The sequence below is a fragment of the Ammospiza caudacuta genome, chromosome Z (genome assembly GCF_027887145.1).
Source record: "Ammospiza caudacuta isolate bAmmCau1 chromosome Z, bAmmCau1.pri, whole genome shotgun sequence".
In the NCBI taxonomy this organism is placed as follows: domain Eukaryota; kingdom Metazoa; phylum Chordata; class Aves; order Passeriformes; family Passerellidae; genus Ammospiza; species Ammospiza caudacuta.
The window spans coordinates 22,902,691-22,919,826 of NC_080632.1; the positions used below are offsets into that span (position 1 = coordinate 22,902,691).

General features: G+C 37.4%; 1 protein-coding gene across 1 annotated transcript in view; it reads right to left on the bottom strand.

The window, feature by feature from the left end:
* PCGF3 (polycomb group ring finger 3) overlaps window positions 1–17,136 on the bottom strand; it is a 55,226-nt gene that overhangs the window by 14,006 nt on the left and 24,084 nt on the right. Inside the window, exons 2-3 of the mRNA XM_058823721.1 lie at window positions 6,746–6,863; window positions 1,994–2,090 (exon numbers count right to left, since the gene is read on the bottom strand). Coding sequence (XP_058679704.1) covers window positions 1,994–2,090; window positions 6,746–6,854 — 206 coding nt within the window. The 5' untranslated portion in view covers window positions 6,855–6,863. The remainder of the gene's footprint in view (window positions 1–1,993; window positions 2,091–6,745; window positions 6,864–17,136) is intronic.

Sequence of the window (17,136 nt, forward strand, 5' to 3'; positions counted from 1 at the left end):
CAAACTCATTTGCTAAAACCATTGCTTCCAAAATTGTTATAGAAGTGAGAAAGGCATGTTGAAAAATGCTATGAACAAACACAAGCGCTTTATAGTGGAAGACAAATCACTATTTGATACGCAACAGCTAATGCAGACACACCATTACAATGTATTTTCATCACCAGGAGTAAAATGGAAAGAAAGCACTCAAGGAAAAGAAAAAGAACGTCTTTTCTGACAAGAAAAGGAGGAAAAAACCCAACAAAAATACTTAGTGAACATGCAATTTGACTATGCAAATGCAGATGGAAAATAAAGAGAGAGGTAACTGGCAAAAGCCAACATGGCTTTCACTATAAGCAAACCAGGTCTGACAAATTTGGTGGTCTTCTATGATGAGGTTACAGAGACAGTGGATGAGGAAAGGGTGAGTCATGGCATCTACCTGGACTTGTGCAAAGCATTTGATGCTGTCCCGCACAACATCCTTGTCCCTAACTGGAGAGATCTGGATTTGACTAATGCAGCACTTAGCACATAAAGAATTGTTGGATTAAGAAAGGCTGGATAAAGAAAGTCTGGATGGTTGCACTCAAAAGAGTTGTGATCAACAGTTCAATATCCAAGAGGAGACCAGTCACAAGTGCTGTCCCTCAGGGGTCAGTACTGAGATCAATGCTATTTAACATCTTTGTCAGTGACAGTGGGATTGAGAGCACACTCAGCAAATTTGCCAGCAAGACCAAGCTGTATGGGGCAGTAGACATGCTGGAAGGAAGCAATACTTAGGAGGTAGGTCCATGTGAAGCTCAAAGTTCAACAAGGCCAAGTACAAGGTCCTGCACCTGGACTGGGGTAATCCCAAGCACAAATATAGGCTGGGCAGAGAAGTGACTGAGCGCAGCTCTGAGGGGAAGGACATGGGGATATTAGCAAATGGAAAAATCAACATGACCTGGCAATGTGCACTTGCAGTCCAGAAAGCCAACTGCAACCTAGGCTGCATCAAAAGAAACTCAGCAGCAGATCGAAGCAGGTGATTCTGTCCTTCTACTCTGCCTGCAAAAGCCCCTACCTAGACCAGTGCTTTCAGCTCTGAGACCCCCAAAGGATGTGGACCTACTGGAGTGAGTCCACAGGAGAGCCATGAAAATGACCTCCTCTCATGTGAAGACAGGCTGATAGAGTTGGAGCTGTAGAGCCTGGAGAAGGAAGACTGCAGGGAACTGTCAGAGCAGTCTTCCAGTACATGCAGGGAACCCAAAAGAAGGCTGGAAATAGACTTTTTAGACAAGCATGTAGTCATAGGACAAGGGGGAATGGTTTTAAACTAAAAGATGACAGATATAGGTTAGATAACAGGTAGAAATTCTTCAGTGAGAGTGGCAAGGCTGGAAGAGGTTGTTCAGAGAAGTTGTGCATACCCCACCCCCAGAAAGGAGGTGGGGTGGGGGGGTCAGTCCAGGCTTCATGGTACTTTGAGAAACCTGAACTAGACGATCTCAAAGGTCCCTTCCAGCCCAAACCATTCTATGATGATTCTATGACATTCTTATCTGTTCCTACAACCTAAGCAGACCTTTGAAAGATTAACTGAACAATAAAGCTGAAAATTATTTCTCTTATTACTGTCACACAGAAAAGCACTGTTCAACTGAGACTAATTTTTGATAATTTTGTAAAAGTGTAATTCCTACAAATGTTTCATATATATAATTTTTACAACCCAAGCATACAAAATGAGGAATGACTATATCCCATTAAAAATCACACTGAAATTAAGTGTACAGTTAACTTGCTTGTAAGTCTGGAACAAGCTGCCATGCTAAGGCCTTGCAATCTCATAGCAGAAGTTTCATTCTGTATCTCCTTCTCAGTTGCCTTCATACTTCTTTTTCAATGTTTAACATGCTGATAAGCAAGAGCAAAAATTCTGAGAGAAGCTGTACTGTACCAAAGGGGATGACCCAGACTAGAGTGAAGCTACTAGCACTTCTGCTTTTATACTTACCCAATATACTGTAATGGGTGGCTCTGATGTATAACAATCCTACAGGTTGGACAGGTGTTGTTTTCCTCCAAATATTTCACTAGGCAGCTTCTACAGACTAGTAAAAAAGACATTCACAATTTAAAAGGAATAAAAGTAGCATAACAGAAGTCTGCTTTTATACAGTCACAGAATGCACAATACTGAAATTTACACGAAGTTCATTTTTCTGCATCATATGTCTAATCTTGCAGAACACAGTTTCAAGTACCTTTCATAAGATTTCCTGATACAGGAAAAGGATGCAGTCGAATTAGAGAATCTATACCTATCAAAAACATTAACACATTACACAACAGAAAATCTCACTTCAAAATTTACTAGAACAATTTCTAGCAGGTCAACATTCAGCTTGCATTGGATGACATTACAGGAACTATTTGCCATTAAGATACTAGACAAAACATATTTGCTTTAACCATGGCCACCTACAGTACAAGTGGCATGTGTGGTGGCAGCACACAAAAAGAATTCCAAAGCAGGAAAGTGGATATCTTGGTGTTATTTTAATTCTAACTTTCACAGAGTATACTACAGCTGAACTTCCACCAGAAAAAAAAAATGACATTGTCACAGACCTTCAATATTAGTAAAATGTCATGCTAGGAGTTGCTGAGTAGTGATTCACTGCTAAGCTGTATGTTTCTATACGCATACACACAATCGTCCATTGTTTTCAAAGTAAACTATTTATACACCACTCTCCTGCCCCAAAACAGTACTCATAAAATACACTACTAAATGATATCCTCACTCACTTGAAGTTACAACTGAAAAGGTATGGAGAAAAGAAGGGAGGTTTTCTTGAGGTGCACTAGTTCATGTAGTCTTGGTATTAATGCACTTTTCACACAAAACAAAAGGATTTCTGTAACTATAGTGCCATCTACCTCTCAAACAAGAAGACAGTACAATTACATAAAGATCCGTTGACTAAAAAAAAAGTAACAGTAAATGAAGTACTATAATTTTGCATTGTGTTTTGCATTTACACACCTAGGATGACAGCACTGTTGGTGGCAGACGTTAGACAAAGCCTCATCTTGCACAGCAGTTTGCTCCAGCAGAGTGCCAGAACAGAGTGCAAAAGTGAAGCCAAACTCCATTCCTACCAAGTCAATAGAAGCAGAATCTGACAGAGGAAGCAGGGACAGGTATCCTGGAAGGAGTATAGGGATGTTGCTAACTTGGGTAGGGAAGGGTCAGAAAAGCCAAATGACAGCTGAAGCTGAACTTGGCAAGGAATATGAAGCATTATAACGGTTTCTGTAAGTATGTAACAAAAAGAAGGTCAAAGAATGTGTAACCCCCAGACTGGCAAATCAGTAACAATGGACAAGAAGATGCCTGAGATATTCAATTTTTCTGCCCCAGTCTTCTCTAGCAATTTCTCCTCCCACAGCTATCGCATAGATGAACTGCAAAGGAGGCACTGGGTAGTAAGGTCCCTTCTACTGTGTGAAAAGACCAGGCTCACGAACACCTGGGAATGTGAATACACGTAAGTCTCTGGGACCTGACGAGATGCGTCCCAGTGGCCAAGCCACTAACAGCGACAGTCCCGACAGTCAGGTGAAGTCCCCGGTGACCAGGAAAAGGGAAACATTGCTTCCACTTTTAGGAAGTGGTAGAAAGGGAGAGATTTGGAAATCATCAACCTGTCTACCTTAACTCTGTGCCTGGGAAGATCACTGAGTACTAGAATGTGTGCTAAGGCATGTGAAGGACAGGGAGGTGACTCCAGACAGCCAGCACAGCTTCACCAAGGACTCTGAGCAACTTGATGCCACTGAAGATGCCCCTGCCCATTGCTGTGGTGATGCATTAGGTGACTTTTATAGTTCCCTTCCAACCCAAAGCATTCTGTGATATCTAAAATATCATCCCATGTTAGTACATCTTCCAGCTTGGACTAGGTAAACACTAACTCCTAAAATGAACTAGTCACAAGTTAGCTAATGTTCTGGCAGGTTTCAGTCTGCGCACAGCAGCCAAATAAATGCCACTAGATAGCTCATGAAGGGTGCTGCAGCCATCTAGGTTCTTTTTTTCTGGGATCAGGTTGGGATTATAAACTCTCCTGAAACTAGAAGTCTTTGGAGTAATGGACAGGCAATATGGAAATTGTTCTGTGGTCTGAAGCAGTATTACTTCTAGAATTTTGCATTACTTTGGTTTTCCAGTATCTCTGATCTCTGTTTACCCAGATATACAGGCACTGACTGTGGACATGAGCTGTACATTTTCTCATTTCTCATACACATCAGAGAGGTTTCATAAGAACAGAAACAGACAAGGCTAATGTTCACTTTTTTATTTTAACAGTTTCACTTCTCTTGACTTTTTTCATTTCTGTATCTAGTTCAAGTTGACCTTTTATCACCTGATGCATTCAAAAGATGATACATTTCATAATGTGAGGTAATCCCTTTCAAAACATAGAAACATTATAAACTTTGTGTTTATAATTTTAGTTTTGTTAGCATTTACATGTGAAACATGTAAACACTAACAAAACTGATATTACAAACAGAAAGTTTAACAAGACCAGCATGTATCATCTAGCCTAGATGTTTAATCAAGGAACAGACACAAACAAAAAAAAGACTTGACTTTTTTTTTTAGTTACTACTAATGAAATTTTTAGCAACTAACTTAGTGGCCTACCTGTCACCAACAAACTAAAACCATAGCAGAGAAGTAAGTAGGAAAGAAAGTGAAAACACTTTGCTTTCTCCTAAACTCAGTTCTACAAAAATTTGCCCTGTTCCTCCAGAGGGCTGGCCTTGGTCATCCAAATTACTTTCACTAAAGGACCCAAGAACTTTATTTACTACTGAAGAGTCTTTGAATGGTTAAAGATCAGTAAATGAGAGAAAAATTGAAAAGGTAAGAAAAATGTGCAGTTCTGAGTAGAAGAGAATGAAAATTTCAAGGTGGTGTAATTTAAAAGAGAATTCACTATCTCAACACACAGGGTAATTTCATTATGGATTTTGCAAGGATGCTTTTCCAGGAACATATATCATTAGCATTATCTTACACAATACAAACACGTATGAAGTTTTGTTAAAAACATAGGAAGGACTCTGTGCCTCTTCCCACAAAACTGATTATACAGGGCACAGTGCAAAGTAGCACTCATAAAATATAAATTGTCAAAATAAGGGAGAAACAAGTTAAAGAAAACCCCAGAAAAAGTAGCAGGAAAAGGTAGTAAGGTGCATGTCCTGACTTCTGCAGTAAATGCCGTAGAGCTGTGGATTTCCTCTATAAGCAAATGTAAGAGATGGTGCAGACGATACCAGCTGAGGGGTATTTGTGACGCTCCACTTTATTTTTAAAGAACAATAAAAAATTACCTCTCTCTAGCTGTTAGCCGTGTTAACTTGTTATGATACTCATTTTGGATACACTCTTCTATCTAGCAGCAGTAAAGAAATTTGGGCAAAACTAAGTAGAAGGCTAGCTGTGAAAACAATAGTATGGAAATTGAGACAGGAAGCAAGAAGGCTCTGGAGAGACCTTAAAGCAGTCTTCCAAAAAGTTGAAGGGCACTACAAGAGAGATGGAGATGAACTTTGTACAGGGGCATGTACCAACAGGACAAGGGGGAATGGCTTCAAACTGAAGGAAGATAGGTTCAGATTAGATATTAGAAATAACTGGCACAGGTAATTGGCACAGGTTGCCTGAAGAAACTATGGACGTACCATCACTGGAAGCATTCAAGCCTAGGTTGTATGGGTCTTTGAACAACCTGATCCAGTAGATGCTGACCCTGCCCATGACCTATAGATTCTAGAACTATTCTGTGATTCTCAGAATCATAGAACAAACCTTTCTACTATCCTAGATTCTATGAGGATTTCAGAAAAACATGAAGTGTGACAAGTGCAGCAAATTGATCACAGCTGATAAACAGAGCTTCTAAATGGAATAAAAAACAATCACTGACAAATCATGAACATTGTCATTCCCCTTTGTCAGATATAAAAGCTGAAGTCTGCCGACACTTTTTGTTTTATGATAAATACACATCACAAATTAATTGCCTTCCAAGAAAATTTAGGGCTAAGTCATTAAGCTAATTTAAGCTGATAAAGCCTACTAGCTTTATCAGAATAAACATAAATATTGTGGCAGAACAATTTTAAAACATGGGATGGGTTGCAAGGTTTTAAGTCATCTTTAGCTTACATGAAAATAGAAATTCACAGGAGTAATTCATCAACAAACAACTACTTTATCACAATGTTTTGGAACACAAGCTTATTTCTAGGATACAGTACAACATACTTTATCAAAAAACTACTCTGTTTTCTGCAGAGGAACAGGAGAGAAAGAGACATCTGAAAGGCTCCAGGTGGAGAATATATGCTACATCAACTGTCACAGAAGAGAGAACTAGGTATTCCACATTCCTTTAGCATGAAGACAGACTACATTCTTGAATAGTTACATTATCACTATTATTGTATATAGCTTCAAGTTTATGCAGCGCAGCTTTAATGTTCCCTCCATTTGCTTTGTTAAAAAAGCAAATCAACTGTCAAAGAAAAGCAGTCTAGTAAAGCACATGCTTTTTTGGCTGATGAACAATAGCTATTTGAAATTTCAACTGAAAACCATACAACATGTTTTAAAACCAAAAACCCCAAACCAGAAACAAATAGAAACCAGCAACTTTAACTTCATTATATTTCTACTTACAAGTATGCAAGCATTCTGTTACAGTAGTAGCATCGATCAGGTATCCATTGCACAGACGACAGGTTATATGGGCATTAATGTCCCAAAGCTTAATCTTCCTTGTTAGCATCTTTGGTGTCTGTGGAAGAGATGTATCATAAAGTAACACAGCTGTAGTCATTTGGGAATAAATGATTAACTTGTGTTAAGCCAGCTTCAGACTTCTGTACAATGTACACAGATGTGCGTGCACAGTGGTGGCACTAACTTTTATGTCGCTTCACAGAAACTGAACAATGTAAACTCCACACTATTTTGCAAGTCAGTACTGCAATAGCATAGAAAATGGCCCTTCCAGTATGCTACTTTAAGTTCCTTTACCAACCAACAGACTCAGATTCAAGATGAAACCCTACTATCCTGGTAGCTTGAGTCATTATATTCCGTCCAGTTATGATAGAAAACTCACAAAATATGAAGGAAGAAAATCCTCAAAGTAGGTGACTTTCAGATTCAAAAGTGTTTTGACAATTGAAAAGTCAAAGCAACTGTTCAGTTCAACCACATATTTAAGTGTTTGACTTGGGTCACTATATTAAAGCATAATTTTGAATGGGGCTGGCAAGTAAACCTTCTGAAATCCCTTTTATTTAAACAGAAGGTAATTGAACACTACATTACAGCTTAAAATAATTTCATTGGCAGAGGAGCAGCTGGTTGTGCTAAAACTTGAACTAAACATTTTTTCTTTCTTTTGAATATGGGATTGCATAAACATCTTTAAAAGGAAAAAAGAAATTAGGAATCAAAAATGAAAAAGCTCATTTAACTTTTTTTTTGTAGTAACACCAATTGTTTAGAGAGAAAACACGCCCATGTCTTTACAAATAAACTGTTACATTTTAAACATAGCTGTTATTATTTTTTTCAAAACATTTTGAAAATTGTACTATTACCAGAACTTGACCAGCATTCTAGTCAACTAATAGAGCAGGCTATAATTGCTTACAACCTACTATATTTGGTTCCCATACTGCAGAAGTCACCAAATTACGTTGTTTTCCTTTAAAGTGATTTTACTGTCCCTGGCTCACAAATACTGGTTTTCATCTAGCTCAGTTTGGAAAACATTTCAGAATTTGAATGGTGACACATGCTCTTTAAGTTTCACATTGAAATACTGCAACAAGGTTGTCTGATCTTTAATTTTGTCATCTTTTTTTCCCCCTATGTTCAGTGAAGTGGTACTAAGAAAAAAGAACTATTACACAGCAAACTTCCATACCAATCTGAACTATTCCAGTGCAGAGAAGTACAAAGTGTTCCACTGTGAACTGTGGAAAAACATACCCAACACCCACCCATTCAAATCTGCATTGTCCTATACAGAAAAGACTAGGAAGATTTCTAGTTCTCATGGTTAAGAAGTAAACAATGGGAGAAAAAAAATCAGTATTATTTTATAGTATTTGAGATTTAGTTACAAATCTAGCAACCTCCCATTAGAGAAGAATAAAATAACAGCTTGGTTTTGCAGTAGACAAAATAGGTGAAAAACATTCACTTAGAACCTGAATTACTTTCCTAATTTTAGAATTATTTTTAACTCTCTGAAAACCAGACCCACATTAAATCCTTCCAGGTGAGTGCATGAGGTCATCAGTTAAACACTACTACACAAGGTATGTAGGTTTCTGTTGTGCTGAGGAAGAGCGATTCAACATCACTCTTCAAGAAGAGTTCAAGGGATGGCATCAAGCCACCAGTTAATTTGAAAGTGGGCATGACAAAAAACACAATTCATGACAGATAAAACAGAAATTAGCCTAAAGAGATCCTGGAAAAGGCAGTACCAATATAACTAGTTGCTTGTCTAGACAGGAATTCAGAAAAAGGTGTTCAGGATAACCACAGGCAGAAATCCAATCACTTCTAAGGCAGAAGAGCCAAAGACTTAACAGCGAAATCTGAAGCAAAGAAATTGTTTTTTTTCTAGAAAGAAAATTGCAATTTTTCTTCCCAACAGTAGAGATAAATGCTGCCACTAGAAGAACCATCAACAAACAAACAAAAAAATTCAGATGAGGTATAATATTATGAGAACAGCAACTGAACCATACAACAAAGGCAAAAATAATACAAAATAGTAATAAAGCCCATTGTGCCATGGGAAAAAAAAGAGAATATCAAGACAATACACACTTTTCCAACCTAATAGGAAAAAAATCATACACATTTTGGCACTGGAAAAATGAGTATCTTCTAGAATATCAAGAGAAAGCCTATCAAATCAATCTTATGAAAATTTGGTTTTTTTGAAGGAGCACAGAAAGTCACTCTCATTAGATGTCTGAAGGACTGAAAATAAGAACTATTGGAAGAAGCAACAGAAAGGTAAGAGGTCTTTCCAGGGCAGTAGACACCTCAAAAGGTGATAAAACCTACAGAAGGACATTTCTCCAGAGGTCTGTCCCATGCTGCCTTCTTGCAGCTACTAAAACAGGAGAAGGATCCCTTCTCTGCTCATGCAGAGTCCATGGTTGCTTCAGCACACCTTCAATCTCCAGTAAACAACACAGCTTTTGAGGTAACTGGCTTTGTAAGCAAGCTATCAGTGTCAGACTTTATTTAGGCCTGTGTCTTCTACAATTGTGACCCACATTCTCCAGTCTCAGGAAAACAAAGAACTCAGAATGCCTCTCCTGCTTTTCAAAACAGTTAACCTGTTACAACAAGAGGACTTACTAAAAATTTAAATTTAATAAAAATAAAATTTAAAAAAGGCCAGACCACTTCATATCTGTTCAGAAAGGTAGAGAGAAGCTCGCAAAAAATGGCATATTACCAAGATGTCAGTTCAGTCAGATAACATAAATGCTCAGACTTTGCAGAAAACTTGAATTGCTTCCTAGAGGGAAATAGAAAAAAAAAAATTTAGCAGAACTAATGACACATATAAAGAAAAATAGAGACACTAATGTTACAACCTCATATAAGAAATTCACTAATCAGAAACTAATTAAAACCATAAAGTAATTCCATATTATGTACAGTAATTCCACATTAATCACCAGCCTGTTCTATATCACTTCAGAGGGAAGTAAATAACATAATTGCAGATTTCATCATCAACTACTTTTTTTTTTCCTCTCTATTATTGCATTTGAATATGATACACAGTCATACTAGGAAATACAAAGCTAGGCTACTACTCACAATGCTTAAGAAGAAACACTCCACGTGGATAGGTGGCTAATACAGGATGTCTTTCATGTTCCTATCTGGAATACACTATCAGTTCAGAAGGGGTACTTGCACTACTTGAACCACACCATCTTCTCTTGGGAAGGCATCCCAAGATGCTCATGTTTCTACAGCCTAGTGCCAAACAAAAGTTAAGCACCACTTTTATCATATAAAACAGACAAGTTGTTATCACCACACCAAAATCCATGCCAGTAATCCCATACAAACTGGAACTAAACAGCAAGACTACACAACATCCTAAACATCGAGTCTGACTAAGAATTACACAAGCAATTTTTCTATTTTCTAGACAAATCCAGAAATATCCCTTTGAAAAAGGGATATTTTTTAAAATCTGAATTCCAGATGATCTCTTTCACAGAACTCTTCTCATCTCTCAAACAGTTATATGCTGAAAAGAAAGCTAAAAATGAATTCACATACCTCCAAAACAAGTAATCTAACCTTAAAAACAAAAACCACACAAATCTAAATACATATTCCCAAGAAACCGTGCAGCTTAAAAGCAAAGACAGATATCTGGATAACACACTGATCCACTTGGTCTGACCTCAGTCTACTCTTCTTCAAGCAGCTGGATTATATAGAATATCCTAAATTGGAAGAGATACATGGAATCAAGTCCAAATCCTGCCCTGCACAGGACATCCCTAACATGTCTCGTGTGTCTGAGTGTATCGTCTGAACCCTTCTTGAACTCTGTCAGGCTTGGTGCTGTGACCACTTCCCTGGGGAGCCTGCTCCAGTGCTCAACCACCCTCTGAGGGAAGAACCTTTCCCCAACACCTAACTTAAATCTTTGCTGACACAAGTCATGCCATTCCCATGTCATGACATCCTATTACAGATAATCACCTTACATGAAGGACATGATCTTTTTCTAACCTGAATCATCATATGATCCAATGAATTTACTACCTCTCCCTATCCATGTATTAAGCAAGCTGAAGTTCTTACTATATTGACTGATCTCAAGCTGCTGATGACCATTAGAAAATCATAGATACACCAACTCAATGAAGTTAGCATGAGCACAACATCTTAACCAGGCTGCTGCAAAAAGAAAACACGCAGAATCAGGTTGACATTTAAGTCATGCACACCAGCTTGAACCAACAATAGGACGTATGCTTACTTTTCCAAAGCGCAACCTAGGCTGATACCCTCTTGCCTAAAGACATATATATATATATATTTTAAAAAATCAGATCAAAAGCATTATCGCCCAATTGACACTTCCTTTTTTTTTTTACATTTACTAGACTGTGCAGCATTTAGTAGGAGTAGCAAAGCTCTAAAAGACACTATTTACATTTGCCTTCTTTTGTAATGTGACCCACCAGGCACTGTAGAAGACATATGCCCAAGAGCTTCTTGAGCATGAATCACAGGATCACACTCAAGTTCATAAGCTAAAGTTTCACAGAAAGCTACCATCCAATATAAAAACAGGTAAATTCAGAGGACAGACCAAATTCTGAATATTTACAGTATCATTTTCCAAACCTAATAGCTCATTTGAACACTGTGAACCTCAGGCTCCCACTAAACCCCCACAGCAGTTAGCAGACAAGAGAAAATACCATGCCTTAATTTAGTTTTAAGAAAGTCAAAGCCAAGAAAGCCAAATTTCTGTAAAACATAAATTCTTTAGTTCTTCTGAATTAAATTGTTAGTTCTTCTGAGATTTACCTCCTCAAATAGTAACCTTGGAAAGCTAGCAATCTCAAACTTTAAGAACTGTAGATAATCTTGAAACTTTCAGTCCACTGAACTGTGACACTTGATTAAATAAATTTAAAGTCTTGTTCTGTACTTAGTCAACAAATGAATACTGGAGCCAAAACACAGTTCTCCTCTGTGGAGGTACCAGTTTTTCGCTTTTCTGGGTCTAGATTGAAGGCACTTGAGACAGTAATTCGTGTTTGGACTCAAGTGTTTATTATTTCTTATCAGTAAAACAGTCTCCTTACTATGAGTTCAGCAGCTTTTCATTAGAAGGCACAAAATGGCTAACTATCTCTTGTTACAAGGTATTTTAGGACTAAACTATCCAATTAAGAACTGACACCCAGATTATTTTCCCTTTTAACCCAATAACTCGCCCCAGAGAGCCTGCAATGCAGACTTTTCTGCCCAATTACAAAATGCCACTCAAACCCATGAAGAAGAAGGAAGAAGCAGCATGAAGAAATCCAGGACGACACCCTGTGCACTCCATCTTGCTTCCATCCACAGCACACTAAAAATCCCAAAACCTAAATTTCTCACCATGTGATACACCTACACTACTTTCTATAATCTATTTCACACTTTTGTGGATTCTAGTCTATCTTGAAGTCTAGGAAACTTTGTCCATGAATGAGGGTCAAAGTCAGTGGTCCCCTGGGGGTCAGGGCACCCCAGGAGCAGACAGAGAAATATTCATGGTGCCCTGGGTTTCCACACTTCTCCCTCAAAACCATGTTGCTGGAATAGTAAGAAGTCACTCCTCAGTTCTTTAATCACGGAACCCTACTCAACTCACTAACCAACCAACCAACCTAAAAAAAACCAGCCCAGCAAAAAAACTCAAAACAAAAACAAAAAACAAAGCAAAGCAAAACAAAAACAACCCCCCCCCCCAAACTAAAAAATCCCCAGAAAACAAAACCCATCTAAAAAAAGACACACAAAACATCAACCTGAGCCTCAGCTGTTTAACTTGTTTACATGAAATGTAAAATTCATAAAAAGTGTCCCTTCAATATGTTGCACAGATTCATAGGATAATGTCATGGATATAATGAAGTAACCTCTTCAAGCTTCTCTAATCCAACCTTGCACTCAAAGCAGGCCCACTTAAAAAGAGTCAGAGTGGGCTATTCCATGGGCTTCACTCAGAAAATGTTAAACAATTAAGATTCCACAGCCTCTTTGGGCAGCATTTTCCAGTGCCTGACCACCCTCACAGGCAAAAAATGTTCCTACTGTCTCATAGGAATCTCCTATATTGTAACTTGGGTACAATGCCTCTCATCCTACAAGTGTGCACCTCTAAGAGTAGTGGAGGTGCACCTCATCTTGATTTCTGTCCACAGGTTGTGTAGAAAATAGCAATAACATCTTCCCTAATTCACAGCATCACTTTCTTTAGCAGTTTTGTAAACACTGCATTAAAAAGAGCAACACCAAGATCTTACTCAATAGCTGAAGAGCCACTCTTAACCCAAGTTGTTAGTACTTCATCCTGGTTATTATTTTGGAGGCAGAACAAATCAGCATTGCACTGCTTTAGAGAAACAAGAAGCCCTCCGAGGTACTTAAAAAGAATTGAGAGATCCCGTTTAAAAAGCTAAAAGAAGAAAACACTCACACCAATCTTTCTCTTACAAAGACAAAGCCTACTTTTCTAACACATGCCATCACATCTGCTTGAAATGGATGGAAGACCTGGTAGAAGAATTCCATTTTGAAGAGACAGTTTTCTTAACAGCTGCCAAGCAATGAATTGTTCAAAAACATACCAACAATGGAGAGAGAAGAGAAACTTTCTTCAGTGCTGGAACATGAAACCCCAAACAAACACAGAAAATGTTCCAAACATTCAGCTAACATGAAAAAAAGATAATTTGCAAAAAAATTAGTATTTCTTCATCTTGGATCCAACTGACATTATTTTAAACCACACTGCTGGCACGGTGTCAGCCTTTCACGGTCTGGATGTCTTACAAAACACCAGAAAGGGAGTGAGGGCATTTACAAAATCTGGACTATAGTCCCAATTAAAAAACAAGCAAACAAATGAACTCCTACACACACAAAGTCATGAGTGGCTGAAAGTGGACATGAACATTTCAGAAAGTAGACTTGTTTTGTTTGTCCATCATCCCCTTCGTCCACTAAGGCACTGTTCTCCTAAGATGATCAAGCAAAAAGTTAAGCAACATATTACAGACCTCTCCACTAAAATTGATATGACAAGCCTGCATATCTCAGCACAAGCTTTCACGCTGCAGAGAGATGTCAGCACTGAAACTACTGTTCATGCAAGATTACAGAGAGGATCAGCAGAGGGACTCCTCAGAAGTTCAGCCTTATCCTTTATATAGAAACCAGTCCAGAATATTTTGGCCTACATGAGGCATACCTCTTAAAACAGCATTTCTTTTCAGAGTCTGCCATCCAGAGACCTGAAAAGACAGAAAAATAGTCTGAAAGTTAACATCCAAAATTCCTCAAAATACAGCTGGCACAAAGAAATACTCAGCTCACTAAATTCAGCTAAGTATTTAGGTATCTCTATTAATTTAAGAGAACAGTGGGGCAGAAGCACTTGCAAGCAAGAAAAGGGGGAAAAAATGATCCTCAGGAAAAATAAAGAAAAATAAGATTAACACAGTCTCCTACTAGACCAGGAGAATTGCTCAAAAAAGAAGTTCTAAGAAGTCCTGTTATCATGTGATGGAAAAATAAAAAGAAATTCATTATCTTCAGAAGTGCCAGAGAAAATAACCAAATAAATAAACAGATTTCTTTAACAACAACGTATGGACTAGAAAGTCTGGAAGAAAACATTTTGAATTGAAGATGCACATTTAGACAAGCAACCTTCTCAGTTTTCAAGCTATGCTTTCAAATAATCTGCTCTTTGTATCTTAATCTTCCAAAATTCTTTCAAGGAAATAACTAGTATTTCCAGAATCTCTAGCTATTTGCCAGAATAAAATTATATTTTAAAAAATAATAAAAAATAAGATCTTTATTCTTTGGCTAAAAGTGAAACAATCTCACATGAATAGGTAAGTTTGACAGAAGAAGCAATTTTTCTTATTCATTCACACAGAGAAGATTCAGCTGTTACAGTGACGGGTAAAGAGTACTACTAGTTCCATCTTCCTGCTCCAAAAAATCAAAGGCACAGCCTGTAGTTACTGATTTTGCTGTTATATTGCTAAGGGAATTATGAAAACAATGACAAAACAAGCTGTTAATGATAGCACTTCACAAAAACTTCAGAACAATGCCAATAAAAATCTTTTTGCAGTTCCACTCTGAACTTCTTTGACTGAATTAAAAAAAAAAAAAAAATACTATTAACTGAAAGCAATGCAGAGTTGCAGGAGATGCTCTTTGGTTGGAATCCACAAAAAAGATCCCCATTGAGGACACAAAGCTTCTCATACACTAGAATAAACTCCATAAGATTTTGTTATTTAAAAGATCTATTTTTCCAGCAAAATGTGGAGAGCAGTCACTCTGCTTCTAAAGACACCAGCTTAGAGGCTTATCACAACTCCAAAAGCACATCATAACATGAACTTGAGTAACCAGTCTTCCAAAAGGCCTTGTCATACATCTTCCCTCACTACTGCTGGAAGAGGCCACTTACACTTCGGTTCATGTTGAAAGAGGCACTCAATTTGTGAGGAAAAAAACCATCAACCAAATTGGTCCTAAATCATCACTATATTCTTCCAATTCTAGTTACAGGGTGATAGCGATGCACTATAAAAGCTAACAACAGGGAAATTCAGTTCATTTTTAGATCTAGATGGTTGCTGGAGACTGGGCAAGTGGATCATTGTACTGATCTTGTAATAAGTTAGAAGTGAGTACAAATATTTTCTTTAAGGATTTTTTAAGTGCTAGGATTGCTATTAACAACTTGTCAGATTATCAAACTAACTGGTAGCTTTGTGGTACAACAAGATGGGAAGTTATTCTTACCAGGTACAAATTCAGAACTGAAGAGAATGGCAGATTTACAAACCATTACAACTTTGCTCTATTTTAACAGAGTAAACATACGTATTTTTCTTTCGCTGAAATATAGCACAATAATGTTAATTTATTAAAAACCAGAAAGATAATGCTCACAGTGGGGGAACTCTGAGGAAAACAACTATATGTAGTAAATAATAACAGTTTAGTTGAATAATTTTGCTGAAAGGTACTAAAGTCATACAGCACCGAAAGCTGAATGACAACTGTACTGGAAGCAAGAGGTGTACCTTAACTCACAAGGTATTTAAGGTGAAAGTCAAAGCTCTAAGAACAAAGCACTACAACAACAGATCTTTGTTCAGATTCAAAACTAAGTGTGGAAAAGAAGAATTTCAAATCTGATGTTATGATTGTGTGGCTTACATCAGGCATAAGCATCTCACTTTTGTGAGATGACGGAGGTCACACATCTCACTCACTAGTTAAACCTAGATTTTCAATGAGCTGAATTAACCTTGCTATTGCAATGAGTTTCATTATTCTCAAAGCTGACCAACAAATATTGATAAATTAACATCTTAACTATTAATTTAAATATTAACATTAAATTCTTAAGAACTATTATATATGTTCAATTTTTATAACTGTTTCTATCTAATTCCACACACTACACTAGCTGAATAGGCCTGGAAACACCTTATTCCATAAAGACAGAATTAAAAAATGGCTCCTGATATTGTGAACACAACCATGTAATAAGAGAACTAATGCAATTAGTTTTTAGAACTAAGTCTAATTCGCACTTCCATCACAATGCAAGTAAAGTGTTATATGGTCATGAGATTACGAAGAGATACAAGCACAGAATTTGTCTTTTTCAACTACCTGCATTAAAACAAAAATAGTCTGTTTTTCCAATCAGTTGCAACAGAAAGGTAGAAGTTGTTAATGACTGAACAAACAGACCTCTGTTCCATAAGGATAAAATAAAATAACTTATTCAAATAATACGGTGACGGGCAACAAATGAAGAGTAACAGCTAAATGAAATTAATTAAAAAGCCTCATCAGCTTAAAATAATACCTTTCTCTTTTGCAAGTTTTTCCACTCTAGGGCAAGACACTTATCAGTCAGACATTTACTTCAAGAGAACTGGAGAAGCAGTCATAGTCCTACTTCCATTGCTAGAAATGTCAATACAGCCAGTACAGTATTCTGAAGAAGGATGAGGATATTACCTCAGGTAAGAAACTTAAGGTGCAGGACACGATTTCAGATGGACAAAGAAAACAGTACTGTGGTTGCTTTTGCTTCAGATACCAAGGTTTTTTATTTCAACTGTTGTCAGTTGTATGTTGTTGAACTTTTACTTTGAAACAACATACAAGCAACATATAAAAGAGCACAGTGACTTCAACCATTAGCAGTGAGAAGTTTG